Genomic DNA, 16,062 nt, shown 5'->3' with positions numbered 1-16,062 from the left:
GTCATAGTGTGTTACACATTATTTTATGATTTTCAAATAATCATGGAGAGAGGGACAAACACCCTCAAAGAAGAATAAAATTATAAAAAAGATGAAAAATGCAAGAGATTCCCAGAAAAGGTTTCATAATATTATTGCTATATATGTAGAAGAAATAAAGCTAGGTTGAAAATAGTGTAAATAATGAACTCCCCTGAAGTAGTCACATTATTTGCATTCTCATTGCCTATTTCCATTAAACTGGAAACAATGTACTTCTTAGTAAAGAAAGTAGTTCACAATTACACAGATCTGCAAGGTTTTCCTCATTTTGCTCATCACAACTCTGTGATATAGGTAATAAGCATTAGAGTTTTATTTCCATTTTTCTGATGAGCTAACTTAAGTACTCAGGTGCACATGGTAACTATCTGAGGCATAATTTGATCTTTGAGTCTAAGTTTGGTACTCTTGGAGAAAGAAATAACAAAACACTTCATTCAGCATCTTTTCCAAGAAAACCCAAAATGGTATCATGAAGAGTCAGACATGATTGAAATTACTGATTACATGCACACATATACACACAGACTCTAAATGGAAGGAAAAGAGAAATATAAATGGAAGGAAAAGAGAAATGCGTGTGTGTGTGTGTGTGTGTGTGTGTGTGTGTGTGTGTGTGTGTGTGTGAAGGTATCCAACTAGGAAAAGGTGGTCCCCTAAAGGACGTGTGCTTGGAGTTAAATCTTGAATCTTGAAGAAAGCTAGGGAAGCCAAGAGTATGATGAAGACTCAAAATATTCTAGTTATGAGAAGACAGTCAGTACAAAGGCATACAGTTTGAAAATGAATATCAGTTCAGCAATGTAAAAGAAGACAAAAAGAAGAGGAGTTTTAGATTGCCAAATAAGGGACTTCATATTAAACCAAAGGCTATAGAAAGTCATTGGGGGTTTTGATGAGAAAAGAAGTAATATGACAAATTTGTATAAGAAAAATGTAAAATGAGATGGAAAGAGAATAAGAAATACTTCAGGAATCCATTAAGAAACAGCATGGTACAATGTAAAGAGTACAAATTTTGGGATCAGAGGATATTGTTTCAAGTCTTCTCTGATCTTCATTTCCTGTGTTATATAGGCAAGAAACTTAAGTTCAATAGACCTCTGTTTTCTTATCTGTAAAATTATGTGACTTGGACTATATAGTCTCTGAGGTCTCTTCCAACTCTAAATCTACAATTCTATGATTCTGATGGAATTGGTTCTCCTTTCATTGAATCAGATTGCTGCTGTTCTCAACCTCAATGGATGGTTGCATTGGTTTCAGTGGTCCTAAATCCAGTTGCTAGTCATGTGGGTGGTTAACTTCTCAATGACTACTTACTGCCTGTATCAGTTAAGAGAAATAGCCTGTCAGTATATCATGTGACAGATATTGTATTTTACTGCTATATGCTTTGACAACTCCCCATCATCTCCATTCTGTGATCAGACCTTCGAATGAATAAATGACTGGGGGAAGAATTAGAATAAATGATATATAAGATTAAGGATGAGGTAAGAATAGTAGAATGTAGAAGGAGAGAATGAGGTTGGTGGACATGCAACACAGAGCTGAGGAGCAGTTATTGGAGTTTGAAAATTATGATATAAGCAGTAAGGAAGATCAGGGGTAGAGTACAAAAGTGGTGGAACTAAAGGAGAGTGAGGCCCTTGGAGAAGCAATCTTATCTAGGAGGAGATCAATACAAGTGAGAAAGAATTAAAAAGCCACAGGAATAAGGAATGAGCTAAATGAGAAGGCAAAGAAAAAACAGAGAAGATTAGACAGCTAGTGAGAAGAAATGTTGATCTTTAGGCTCTTTTCCAACTTCATGAATAGAGCTATTATAGAGTGGAAAAGAAACTTTATATTTTTAAATTGAAGTCTTTAGCTCTTAGATGACCTGTTTTTCCTTTAGTCACCCTGAAGATCTCTCCTCTATGGAGAGGACCAATGAGACAGCTGTGAGCGAATTTGTCTTTGTTGGCTTCTCAGCCCTGGCTGAATTTCAACGGTTGCTGTTTGTGTTGTTCCTTCTTCTCTACTTGTTCACATTGGGAACCAATGCTGTAATCTTGTTCACTATCCTGTTGGAACGAGCCCTACATACCCCCATGTATTTCTTCCTTGGAATATTGTCTTGTTTTGAGACCTGCTACACTTTTGTCATTGTGCCCAAGATGCTGATAGATCTGCTGTCCCAGAAGAAGACCATCTCTTTTTGGGGTTGTGTTGTCCAGATGCTCACCTTCGTCTTCCTTGGCTGTTCTCACTCCTTCCTGCTGGCAGCTATGGGCTATGACCGCTATGTGGCTATCTGCAATCCTCTCCGCTACACCCTGTTGATGAGTCATGGGACATGTCTGGGACTAGTGGCTGCAGCCTGTGCCTGTGGCTTCACTGTTGCCTTGATCACCACCACTCTGGTGTTTTACTTGCCCTTCCATTCCTCCAACCAACTCCACCACTTCTTCTGTGATATCTCCCCTGTTCTCAAGCTGGCCTCACACCATACCAGTCTCAGTCAGATGATTATCTTCATGCTTAGTGTGTTAGTCCTAGTCATTCCTCTGCTATTAATCTTGGTGTCCTATATCCATATTATCTCTGCCATCCTAAAGATTCCCTCCACTGTGGGCAGGTATAAAGCTTTCTCCACTTGTGCATCTCATCTTATTGTTGTCACTGTCCACTATGGCTGTGCTTCCTTTATCTATTTGAGGCCCAAGACCAATTACACCTCAAGCCAAGATGCTCTGATATCTGTGTCCTATACCATTCTTACCCCATTATTCAATCCCATGATTTATAGTCTGAGAAATAAAGAGTTCAAGACAGCTCTTTGGCGAGCAATGGGCCAAAATTTGTGTCCTAAAATTGCAAGGACCATACCTCTTCCTTGATTCTGTTATCAGTCCTATCATGAGAAGAGTCATCAAAGAAAGCAAATTGAACCCATTGAACTGTCTCAATGACTCATTATTAGATGAATGAAAAGAAGATGCTCTGAGCAACAGAACCTCTATAGATGTGAGGATGAAATCAATTTAGAGATTATTTTGTCTTTTAGTCAAAATGAAATGAACCAACCATAACATTAATGTTTTAATCTCCCTCCTTTAGCATTGTAGAGTCTCAGTTCCTACTCAGTTCCTAACTCACACTTAAAAACTTAATTGAGGAAGAAATTAGAAATTTCTGCCCATGTGATGATGGTCCTCATATCTCTTCTAACCCTCTGCTTCCCTGGGCCAGGATTCTCCCCAGTATCCATAGATTTAGAGATTGTCATATGAAGAGCTGGAAGGGATACTTAGAAACATTGTGGTCAAACTCTCTCATTTTGCAGAAGAGAAAATTGAGATCTCAGGTGAAGTTGACTAAGTTCTAAAACTGGTCAATAGACAATTTAGGAATCCATTCAGTCTCCTGATTCCTTTTCTATTTCTCATTCATTTCTAATATGCTAACTCTTTTTTTATCCTACCATCTCCAGGTTCTGAAGTGTCTGGAAGATTCAGTTTTGAGTGTTCATCCAAGACTAGATTCAATTATGTAGTTTACTCTGGTTCAATGGGACTGAAATTATTTGTATGATTTCCTAGTATAGACTATCCTTCAATGATGTTTTGGTAATATATTCTATTTTCTCCATGATAAATACAAATATTTTAAATTTGAATAAAGTTTTTACATTAACATTATTTTATTTTTAATTTATGAAATAAAATAAGAATTTCAATAACAGTATAATAAAATGATTTGATTGCATTTGAAATTGTAAATCTATTATGTACAACTTGCTATATACCTTTTAAATGTATAATAAAATTATCATATAAATTTCTTTTTCTCTTCCCCCCTTAGAGATAGCTTCCATTAGATACATGTATATATATCTGTAAAAATCATTCTATACATACTTTTATTTATTCAGGTTTTTCTCTAGATGCAGATAATATTTTCCTTCATATGTCCTTTATAGTTACTTTGGATATTTATAATAGTCAAAATGTTTTCCTCACTCAAAATTTTTCTTAAAACAATATCACTGTTACTGTATATAACTTACTCTTTGTACTGCTCATTTCACTCTTCATTATTTCATGTAAGTTTACATTTTAAAGATATTTTTGGCATTCTCTCTCCTCCTAACATGATGACTTAGGCAAAAAAGACACTTTGGCAAACTCCCTTGCTTAGGATGGTGGCACTGATATGGACAAAGCACTGTTGTGCTCCTTCAGCTGGGATGATGAAACTGATGATCTAAAGGAGATTTCCACCACATGGTCTAGTAATGATGATGTCATATTTGGGACACTTCCAATTGACTCTTCCATCCAGCCCATTGCTATATGACCTTTTCAGGAACCCACTATTTACTGGTATGTCTTCCCAAGTTGCCACCCTGCAATGCTTTTCTAGGGAACCTGTCCTATGATGTGACAGAAGATTCCATCAACGGGTATTTAGAGGATTGAATGTCAATTCATAATATTTGACCCAGGAATCCACCAACCTAGAAAGACTGAAAGAATTTGCTTACACTGATTTTGAGGTCTTGGACTCACTCCTCAGTGCTTTGCGCCTGAATGAAAAAGTCTATAGCTAAGAGAAGAATATGAGTAGATATTGCTGATCAAACATAGGATAAAGACTGGGATTATTGTTCTTTTGGCCATAATTAAGTTTGAAATTGAAATTGAAATTAGGATTCTGACCGAACTGATATTAACTGAAGGCCCCATCCTTCCACAATCAACTTTTTTTCTTTTTCTAGTTTTTTGCAAGGCAAATGGGGTTAAAGTGGCTTGACCAAGGTCACACAGCTAGGCAATTATTAAGTTTCTGAGGCCGGATTTGAACTCAGGTTCTCCTGACTTCAGGGCCAGTGCTCTATCCATTGTGCCACCTAACTGCCCCTTGCCACAATCAACTTTAATTATTACTACTCTCCTCAAAAGGATAATGGAAACTTTGGAGATAAGTATTGTGATTGCTTTGATTCAGACCAGTACTTTAATGGTCCATGATGAAACATGGACTGGCATGGAGGCTGGGATCAATATGAGGACAGGGGCAGCAGAGACTATGATAGAGATTTTGATTCTAAGGTAGGTAGTGGCAGAAGAACATCTGGTAGTGGATACCATCGAGATGATAATTATAAAGGAGAACACCATGAAGGCAGATATGCTAGATGGGATGATTGGTAATGGAACACAAGAGATGATTATAGATAGGATGATTTTTGGTGTGAAGACAGAGGTTCTCCTCACCTTCATCTCTGCTGTATTTATCCCTACAGGAAGTACCCCCAAGGATTATGTCAGAGCTCACAGAACTTTTGCAGTAGAAAAGCATAGAGTAGTGGTCTGCTGCAATAGAAAGAGAACTAGATATGGCATCTAAGGACTTTTGTGGTCTTGGGCAAGTTCTTAATCTTTGTGAAACTTTTTCAGTCTACCCAACTCCATGTCAGGAAATGGAAATCTTTCCATTAGGAAGATTTTGAAGATCACCTGGCAAGATAAGGTACCAGACACTAAAGTCCTCTCTTTAGTTAAACTAACAAGCATATCAAACTCTCTTGTAGACACTATTATTCCAATGGACTGGCCATGTTGTTCTAACATTCAAACTCTATTGCAGAGACCACTATTCCAATTTGGATGACCATATTATTCTAATACCAAATATACATGCCAAAAAGACTCATACAAGGCAAGTGTGCATCTGGAGGTCACACAAGAACAATAAACAACCTACATCCAACCCCACTGCCTTTCTGCTTTTCAGCTCCCTATTTATATGCTGTCTTTTTCATTAAAATATAAGCTCCTTGAGGTCAGGGATTGTCTTTATGCTTCTATTTGTATTCTCAGAGTTAAGATCTCTTTCTGCTATAAATATATAAACCTTCCATCTTCATACCAACCCTATTAGATTAAGAGTGGTTAATACTACCCAGACTTTATAGGGGATTAAAATTAAGCTCTGAGAGCTCTAAGACTTGTCTAAAATCAGTAGTGATAGAGATAAGGTAAGGATCCTGTGTTTTTTCCCACTTAAGATTGTTCCCATTAGCTAGTGCCTATACATCAAGTCTCTTAGGTCTTCCTTTGGAGTTTTCCTTTCAGTTGATGTTTGAACTGCTGATGTTCATGGCCCATGGCTTCACAGGACTGAACTTCACTTATGAACAACTGGTGACTATTTTCCATAAAAATCTTGACTGTTAATTATCCCCTTTAAAACCTCTCCAAAGCAGCAGTTCTAGTTCCAAGAGATTGCCAGCAATATGTTTGGTCTGTGTCATGCCAAAACTCTTTTCTGTGGCTAGTGACTGAGGAGCCTGATGGAATGAGGAGGCTGTGTGGTCTTGGACAATTCCTTAATCTTTGTAAATCTTGGTCAGTCTATCCAAAGATCAAAGATCCTAGATTTATCTCATCTCTTCTCATGAGTAGAGGAAAGCTCTCTGCTCTTTTTCTCATCTCTTTTTCTTTATTCTTTTGGTCTCACTTCTGTTTACCAGAGAGACACTTCTAAGTTATATCATTGCCTGTTTTGGAACACTAAGGAAAAAAATGGCGGGAAACCTGGACTGAGTTTGTGTTGAGGCAGCATGATGACCAGAACTCTATACATGGACAGAGTAAGAGAAGGGCTATCTCTTTTTAAATTTATGTATTTAAATTTTTTTATGGTTTATTTATTTTCAGATTATTATAATAATTTTTTTGTGAAAGTAAACAAAACCTTGTCTATCCCTAAAAGATAGAGAAACTTCAAGAGAAATGGAATGAGAGGGGGAAAAAGTGTACTTCATTCTGTGATCGGATTCCATCATCTCTGTCTCTGGCATTAGTTCCCTTCTTTAATAATAAATCTGTCATAGAAGTTGCTTCAGTATCTTTCCCTACAGTCACTATTATTAGCTGTATTTCTCTCCATTCTGTTCCTCTCCACTTTCATTTACTCTATTCACTCTCTCCTTTCCCCTGTCCTTCCTCAGTAGTGTATTGTAACTGACTGCCCTCTCTCATGATCTTCTCTCTCTTGTATCACCTCCTCCCCTCCCCCACCCCCCTTATCCCATCCCTTTCTTCTCATTTTTCTCCAGGATAAGGTAGATTTCTATACCCTAATGAGAATGTACATTATTTCTTCACTGAGTATTTTCTGATGAGAATGAAGGCTCACTTATTCTGCCTCGTCTTCCCCCTTCCATTCCATTGCAAAAGTTTTTTTCTTGACTCTTTTATGTGAAATAACTTAGTCCATCCTACCTCTGCTTTTCCATTCTCTTAGTACTTTCCTTTATTGCCCATTGATTCCATCGTTATACTATATTATACCATTATATTCAGTTCCCTCCTGTGTCTTGTCTATATATGCTCTTTCTAACTTTTCTTATAGATGAGAAGGTTCATATGAGTTATCAGGATCTTCTTCCCATGTAGGAATACACACAGTACAACATAAAGTTACTCATAATTAGTCTTTCCTTTCCACCTTCTCTATGATTCTTAAATGACACAATTTGAGAGGTCCTTTTGATAAATCAATTATTATGATGAATGCCAGCATGTATTATAATTATACCTTATTGGCAAATGTCAACTAAATGACTTTTTGTGTCAGTGTAAATATACAGAAATGATTTTCTAGTATCTAGAAGCCTGGATAACAGGAAAACATAAGGAGATACAGGTATATTGGGGCCAGAACGATTGACCTTTATAGAGACTGTGGACCAGGACAAGATCACCATTAAGATGATCTGGAAAGTATTTCCCTGGGAGCTTGACTCAATAAGGATGATGGATTAACCTGTGATTAAAACAGAATATCATACAAAATTTGATTTTGCTTTTGTCAGTGGCACCATCATTCTTCCAGTCAATAAGTTTTAGAAACGTCTTTATTTCAATCTGCTTTATTGCCTCAGTTCAATAAGTTACTGATTTTTTTATTTTTTCACAATATCACAAAATCTTTAATTTTTACAATAAATGAATTTTTCATTTTCAACATTACTGTTACTATTCTAATGATCTAACTTTAACCCTGTCAAAGTATCTCATGATTATCAGATTAATTTTACTAAAATGGCATTATTATCATATCATTTATTTAAAAAAGTTCCCTTAGTTTCTTTTTGGTCTATAAGCCTCTTATTATTTAATTTATATTAATTGCTACCAAGTCACTTAGTAAATAAACATTAAAAAAATTTTAATTTAATTATTTAAATTTAAATTTGGAAAATAATTTTTTCCAAACTCTCTGGTAAGCCTTGAGAATATAGAGCATGGCCAAAGACAATCTCTGCCTTTGAGAAACTCAAAATATAATGGGTTAGATTACATGTTAATAACTACAAATAAATAAACTGTATTCATGATAAGTAGAAGATTTGATAAACAGAAGGGAAACCATTAGACTCAAGAGGGATGGGGAAAGATTTCCTATAGAAGGTAAGATTTCAACTGGGATTGAAAGGAAGTCAGGGATGCCAAGAGATGAAGTTGAGGAGAAAGAATATTTCATGAAAAAGAGACCACCTATGAAAATGCTTGGCATTGACAGGCATTTGCTTGAGAAAGAGCATTAAGGTCAATGTCACTTGATCATTGAGGGTATAAGGTATAAGAAGACTAGAAAATTAGTGAGGAATAGATCATAAAGGGCTTTGAACACAAGCAGATTTTATATTTAATCCTGAAGGTCCTGGGGCCTACTGGAATTTAATGAAAAGGGAGGTAACAATGGTAATACCTGTGCTTTTGAAAGATCACTGACAGGTTGTATGTCTGTGGGGATATACTTATGGCAAAGGAATTGACTTTATCTGTAGCCCAGGGGTGAGGTAAAAAGGGACTGCACTGGAGGGTGACAGCATTAGAGTACAGAATGGATCATATTTGAGAGATGCTACAAAAATGAAATTGACAGGCTTTCACAACCAATTGGATATGAGTTGGTGGGGGCAATTTAGAGAGGCTGAGGAATCAATAATCTATTAATTTCTGAATCCAAGGGTATTTTCTCAGTCCCTAACATTTTCAGTATACAACTTTTGATACTGTTAATCACCTTCTTCAACTTGATTCATCCTTCTCTCTCTATACTTCTGTGACTATGCTCTTCAGGTTTTCCCTTTGCCTATCTGACAATTTATCTTGCCTCCTTTACTATGCCATTGAAGAATGATTACCCCACCCCTATCCCCAGTGCTGTCCTGGACTCTCTGATCTAATCTTTCTACTGTTATTTACTTGGTGATTTCACCAATTTCCATGACTTCAATTATTACCTCTATGGTTATAATTCATATCTTTTAATTATAATCTACTTAACCTCTCTCCTGACTCCTAGTCTCACTTCTCCAACTGTCTATAAAGCATCTCAAGCTAGATGTCTGATAGATTTCTTAAATTCAACAATTCCCATATTGAACTCATAACCTTTTCTCTGTCCAGAATTTTAATTCCTAGCTTCCCTGTCACTATAGAGGGTACATTATCTTCCAAATCACCCAGACTCTTAACCTGTGTGATTTTCAGTTCATCACTCTCTTTTTTCCAATATCTAATCTGTTGCCAAGCCCTATTGATTTTTATTTGTATCACATTACTTGTATATATCCACTTCTCTCCTCAAACACTGATAATACCCTGGTGTAGTTCCTCTTTCCTCCTTGCCTGTATTACAGCAATAGTCAGCTGGTTGTTTTCCCTACTTCAAATCTCTTTTAATTCCAGTCTTTCTTTGCTATCAAATTAATTTTTAAAAATCAAATATCTGACCAAATTACTACTCTATTTAGAAAACTTCCTCACAGATCAAATATAAAATTTTCTTTTTGGTGGTCAAAAACCTTCATAATCTTCCCCTTTCCACCTTTTCAATTCTTATACATTGCACACTTCTTTTGTCTCTGCAACCTAGCATGGTTCTTGCTGTTCATGCCTAAGATAATCCATCTCTCACCTCATTATATTTTTTTCATGCTATTTCCCATGACTAGCATTCCCTTTCTCTTCATCTCTGCTTCTTGCATTCCTTGACTTCCTTCAAGATTCTTCTAAATTCTTACCTTTAAAAAATTCTCTTCTGCCACCCCTTTAATATAAGTCTTTCCTTTGTGGATTACTATTGATTCATCCTGCATTTATTTTTGTCCTTAGTGGTTTACATGTTGTCTCTTCCTGCTCTTGAGAGCAGGGAGTGTCCTATGCTAGTGAGTGCAGATTCACTGATTGACTAATTGTTATTTTACTCATTAACAAATTTGCAATATTATTCTCATTGATTAATTAGATTAACTCCCCTCTAAATTTATTAAAAGTCTGTCATTTAACTGCAGAATCTTCTAACCTATTAATTCATCCCTTAAATTATCTAGAATTAAGTAACAAAATTGATGAATATATAATTAATTGACAAATAGAATTGATAATAAATTCAAGGGCATATATTTTTGAAATTTTGACTATGACAAATATCACTACCAAAGACCCTCAAACCTTTAACATACAAGTAAATGATTTTGCAATTACTTGGAAATATAGTTTCATAAAACTTAGTTAACTCCAAATATCAATTAAAGTCTTTAAAAATGTTGCTTATATTTTTCCTCAAGATTATAATTAATTTATAAAATAAACTACTTCAGTCTTTTTTCTTTAACTTGTCTTAAGAAATCACCGGAACAAAATTGTCTTTCAAAAATACACTACTTGCCAACTTATCCCAAATTTTTGATTGCATATAATTTTTATGATGAAGTTTGTCCTTCATTCTCAAAGAAGACTATGCCATGACAAGCTTGTGAACCGCATTTGAATGAGGGAGTGATGTGCTTAGTCACCAGTCTCACTTTTTCCTCCAGAGGCATCTGGATACAGGAGCCAGATATGAATCAGGATAACTGGAGATGACCCTGAATGTGAAGCAGTCAGGGTTAAATGACTTGCCCAAGGTCACGCAGCTAACGTCAAGTGTCCTAGGCTGTATTTGAACTCCTGTTCTCCTGACTCCAAGACCAGTGCTCTATTCACTGCACCACCTAACTGCTCCATTTTTTAAAACACTATGAAAGTAGTTCTTACAATGAAGACTTTTCTCTTGACCTCCTTCCAATTTGTCTTCTCCACAGATTGTCCATAGCTCATAATAGATAACAGGTAAAGCTCACTCTTTCATCCTGACTTTATAAGGAAAGCACTTCATCATGTCATTTTTTAACTGAATCTAAATCCTTAAAACCAACTGCATTTCTCAATATTCCATTTGGCTGTTTTTTAAAAGGTAACAGTTGTTGTAAGAGATACTTTTTTGAATCATGTGTGTATTTATGTATGCCTACCTACACAAATAAATGTGTATGTATTTGTTCATAATGCATAAACACATACATAATATTCATATACATATATGTACATATTCACATCCATATACATAAACTTATTCTAATACCTGTATCTATATATTTTAAGCCACACCAGAGGTAGTTGGGGAGATGAGACAATAGACGTGTTTACTCATAATCAGATATACTATTTGATTTTTTATACATAATTTTGCTTTGTAATTTCAACCTATATAATAGCACTATTATTTTTATTGTGCTGCATTGCATGCTTTTTACACAGAGTATATTTTATTGACATATGTCTTTTTGCTAATTTATATATTATACATTTATTTCTCTAGAGTGTGCATTACTATATTATTTTTGCTGGTAATGGTATATTTTTATCATTGTTTATACTATTCTAATATTTACATATACTATGACTGTATTTTAGACGTTAAATTATTGAAGTAGCTTTTAAAGTGATGTTCTCCATTATTATATTGGTTATTTATCAATGAGAATTTAACATACCATGAATGATTTTTTTCTTCTTTTGAAGACTGAAAATTTTGACTATAGGAGGAAATTCAACTGAGTATATTAGATGATTACATTAGGATTCAAAGTATGAATTAAGAAGGAAATGATCTAAGAGCAGGTAGAAGCGGGTCAAGGCTTGGTCTTATCAACTAGTAAACATATAACAAGTACACAGAAGTCTCCCACAACAGGATTTTAATGTCATATCTTGTTTTCTCATGTCTAAGTCTCCTACAACACAACTCCACTTAACAAGTGAGTAAAGCAAACTCTAACAGAATTACTACATCTGGTATTAGGGGAGAAAGAGAGATCAGCAAGAAATGCCTGAGTCATTACTTTCATTTCTAGAGAGCTGTTTCATTTAAAATGTATTTCTATACACCTCTCATTTGATACTACAAATAACTTTGTGATGCATAGAGTAGGTGGGTATTATTATCCCTATTCACAGATGAGGAAATAGATTCAGAGGAGTTTCTTTGTCTCTCTATCAGTGATAGAGCTGGGATATGAGTACTGAATCCAAGTCCACTGCATTGTTTTAATAGACATAATTTATTTAAGGTTGACCCAGAGGATGACTTTTTTCCAATGACCTGAGAATGAAAAAGCAAAAAGATGTTCTGTATAAGAAGGAGGGACTAATTCTGGTCACAAGGATTGCAACAAGATAAACAGAAGTACAGATGCTGAACAACAAAACCAAACCTTGGATTTTCTATACCAGAGATTAGTTTTGAAGAACTCCTTTAAAATGACCAGTTGGTAGGGGCCCAGTAATTTATGTATTAAGGAGTGAGTTAATAATAACTCATATTTTTTCTCTTTAATAATTTAACTTTTCAAAATACTCACCACTTTGTGATTTAGTTGAAAAAATTATTACTCTTACTTTATGACTGAAGAAATGGAGTTTCCAAATGTTTCAGGGTCTTGAGGAGGGTCATATAAATGTTCGAGCAAATGAACTGTGACTTGAACTTTGCTCTTTGGATTTAATGACCAATGCTCTTTCCACTGAACCATGGTTTTCCAGTAGACTATGGAATCAACCTCAATCAGTGGAGCAAATGAATATGATTTAGCACCTTATTTAGTCCCATAGAATAGGGCACACACATGGCCTAAGGCCTCTCTCTGTATGTACAGAGCAGAAAGTGCCAGGGTGGGCTGGCTTTAGTTTTCGCCTCTGCCTCTATTTGTGATTGTAGTACTAAACCATACTCCTTCAGATGGAATTGAGACCTTTGTTTCTAAAGCACATCTTTGCTGCTCTTATAACATTTGATGTCATCTTTATAGGGGTGGTAGATTAATGGAATCCTTCTTGATCCCAGCAGCGAGACCCATTTGTTTTTTTTCTGAAGCTAAATAAATTCCTTGGTCACTGTTCGGCTCCTTGAGTCAAAGAAAGGCATTTACTGATATTTCTGGGATTCTTTTGTGACTGGCATCTGGATGTGATCCTATTCCCCTATTTTCTTCAGCCTTTCCTATCATTTCTATAAAGATAAAATGGCTATATTTCTATAACTATAGGGTTGCTTTTGCCTCTGCTAGTTCAAGTCGTCTTTCATCCCTCATAATTAATTCCATTTTGGGGACAGAGACAGGAAATGGGGGATTGAGTGAGGGTGATAGATACCAACCTAATGACCTTTGTGTTTACTCTTGATAGTAAAGAAAGTAGGAATTTGGGAATAGAAAAATTGAGATAGGGGATTTTTTTTTCTATTGAAGATACTCAGAAGTTGTCAGGTCCTTAATGAATCCACAGGGAGCTATGGAAAGTAGACCAGAAAATTCTCTATATGATTGACCTGATTTCTTTAACTTGGCATAGAACTTGAAAGTCACTGTGCCAGACCTAGTAGTCCTCATTGGATCTTATTAAATAATTTAGATAGAAGAACTTGTGTCAAATATAGTTTAGTAATGACCCTCCAGGGTCATGATAACAAAATTACTAATAAATGCTTGGATACCAGCACAGTGAGAGAGGCAATAGAAAAGTCCATTAATGATGCTCATTGGGACAAGAATTTGGAGAAATGCCTGTGGAGAGGAGACTGAAGGGACCCTGCATAAGGAAGTAAGATGAGGCTAGTAGAATGTAGGTATATCTGAAATGATTTGGATACCCTTGATTGGGACCGCATGACCTGGTGGTACCCCCCAAAGCACATGGAAATTAGAGATTCTTGTAGAGAATTTCAATTGGGAGATCCCTGGAATAAATAAAGTAGAAACTGAGAGATAGAGCATGATTGCCAATGATCTGATTTGATATGGGACATGAATTATGATTTTGGAGTTCTTTATTTGAGATAGAAGATGAAGATTCTTTTAAAGGATCATGAATCCTGAACATAGAGAGTGAGGCAAAAAAACAAAACAAAACAAAACTCATACCTGAGTATTGACCTATTCATTTCATTTCAGGTCTCTTCTGAGCTGTGGCCTACTTTTATGTATTCATTGGACAAATAAGGAGAGGAAATCAAATAGTAGTGGGTAGTGGAAAGGAGTAAAAATGTTTAAAGATAAGTAGAGGATTTAAGGGACTTGGTGATAATGGAGCCAAGATATTGGGTGGTGAAGCAGGAAGGCAAGAAGGGAAGAAATGTATACAAGGACCATGCCAGTGCTAATTTTGTGTTCCCCTTAGAATACCTTCTATATCAAGAGGATACAGTGCACTTTTTACTTCTTTCTCAGGACTTTTTCCCATCGTTCAGGCAAGTTGCCTTATTAACCTCTTTTTTTTTCAATGCCAACTTTTCTCTTCCAAACTGCATGCTTGTGTTACCCTCATTTCTGTGTATAAAAATTTCTCTGTTTCTTTCAAGTCTACATTTCCCTCTCAGGAAAAAACATTCTTACTTTCAGGAGATGGCTTTTTTTTCAGCTCTTGGTCTGAAATGCATTCACCCACAAATTATACACCCCTTTACTCACCATCCTACCTGTCCAATTGTATTTATAGGTCACAATGAGGAAATCATGGAATCACATGGCATATTTCATTTATTTATTTATTTATTCATACATTTATTTAATTATTTATACATTTATTCATTTATTTATTTGTATGTTTGTTTGTTTACTTATTTATTTATTTAGGCTTTTACAAGGCAAATGGGGTTAAATGGCTTGCCCAAGGCCACACAGCTCGGTAATTATTAAGTGTCTGAGACTGGATTTGAACCCAGCTACTCCTGACTCCACTATGCCACCTAGCTGCCCCAATATGGTATATTTTAAATAAAAGAAAGATTCAGGGAAGAATAAGAAGTGAGTTTGTGATATGATCTTGTTCCCTGTAGAAAGTCTTGCTCTCCTTGAACATTACTTTTCTATTTCCTTGAGGGGATGTGTTTGCTACAGATTCAATATCAAGGATGAAAAGCCAAGAAAGTGATGAGGAAAAGGAACCCAGTGAGCCAAGGAAAATCATAGAATTACATTTAATATCCTCTGTCATTAATCAGTTACTTAGTCTTTCAGACTTTCAGCAGAAAAAATAGATTTAACCCTCTCAGGGCACAGAATCTATGGAGCTTATACTCCCTAAATATGCACCTACAGTCCCTGGCTCTGTTGTGAGAATATGGAATTGGGAATAAGAAAACCCTGGCTTATATTGTGGTTCCACCATTGACTAGTAGTATAAGCTTTGGCAAGTCACTTAATTTCTCTGAATCTCAGTGATTTTATTTGCAAAAGAAAGATTCAAAAGAAATAAGAGATGTGCAAATTCAGGGAATGAAACTTAAATGATCAAATGGGCTATTTGTGCCTGACCTGTGGTGGAACATACCTAGCTCATATTGGTCTGATCAGTCACAGTCAAATACTCTGTAACTTGACTAATATAGTGATGTCATTTTGGTCCTCTTTGAGAATGAAGGATAACAACCCACCAAACAATCAAAATAGACATCCTGGAATCATAGAGAAATGGAATTAAATTGTTTTATTTAGAGTTATGTAGGATTTCAGCAATCACTTAGTTTATTTCTAAGAAATAATCCAGAAGGGTTATTGAAAGTCAGGAAATAGGTAGTTTTTTTATATAAAAAGTAACTTTTAAATGTCAATAGTTCTATCCTCTAAAATGTAAA

General features: G+C 35.6%; 1 protein-coding gene across 1 annotated transcript; it reads left to right on the top strand.

Annotated features, from left to right (window-relative positions):
- The first annotated feature begins 305 nt into the window (after positions 1-305).
- Positions 306-3,344, top strand: LOC141511251 (olfactory receptor 10K1-like). Its single transcript, XM_074220488.1, has one exon. It carries the CDS (start codon positions 1,923-1,925, stop codon positions 2,925-2,927), a length of 1,005 nt encoding a protein of 334 aa, XP_074076589.1. The 5' UTR covers positions 306-1,922; the 3' UTR covers positions 2,928-3,344.
- The last annotated feature ends 12,718 nt before the right edge of the window (positions 3,345-16,062 follow it).

The sequence above is a fragment of the Macrotis lagotis genome, chromosome 2, assembly GCF_037893015.1.
Source record: "Macrotis lagotis isolate mMagLag1 chromosome 2, bilby.v1.9.chrom.fasta, whole genome shotgun sequence".
Taxonomy (NCBI): Eukaryota; Metazoa; Chordata; class Mammalia; order Peramelemorphia; family Peramelidae; genus Macrotis; species Macrotis lagotis.
Note: the sequence above shows the minus strand (reverse complement) of the source record. Positions and strands in the feature narration are given on the sequence as shown.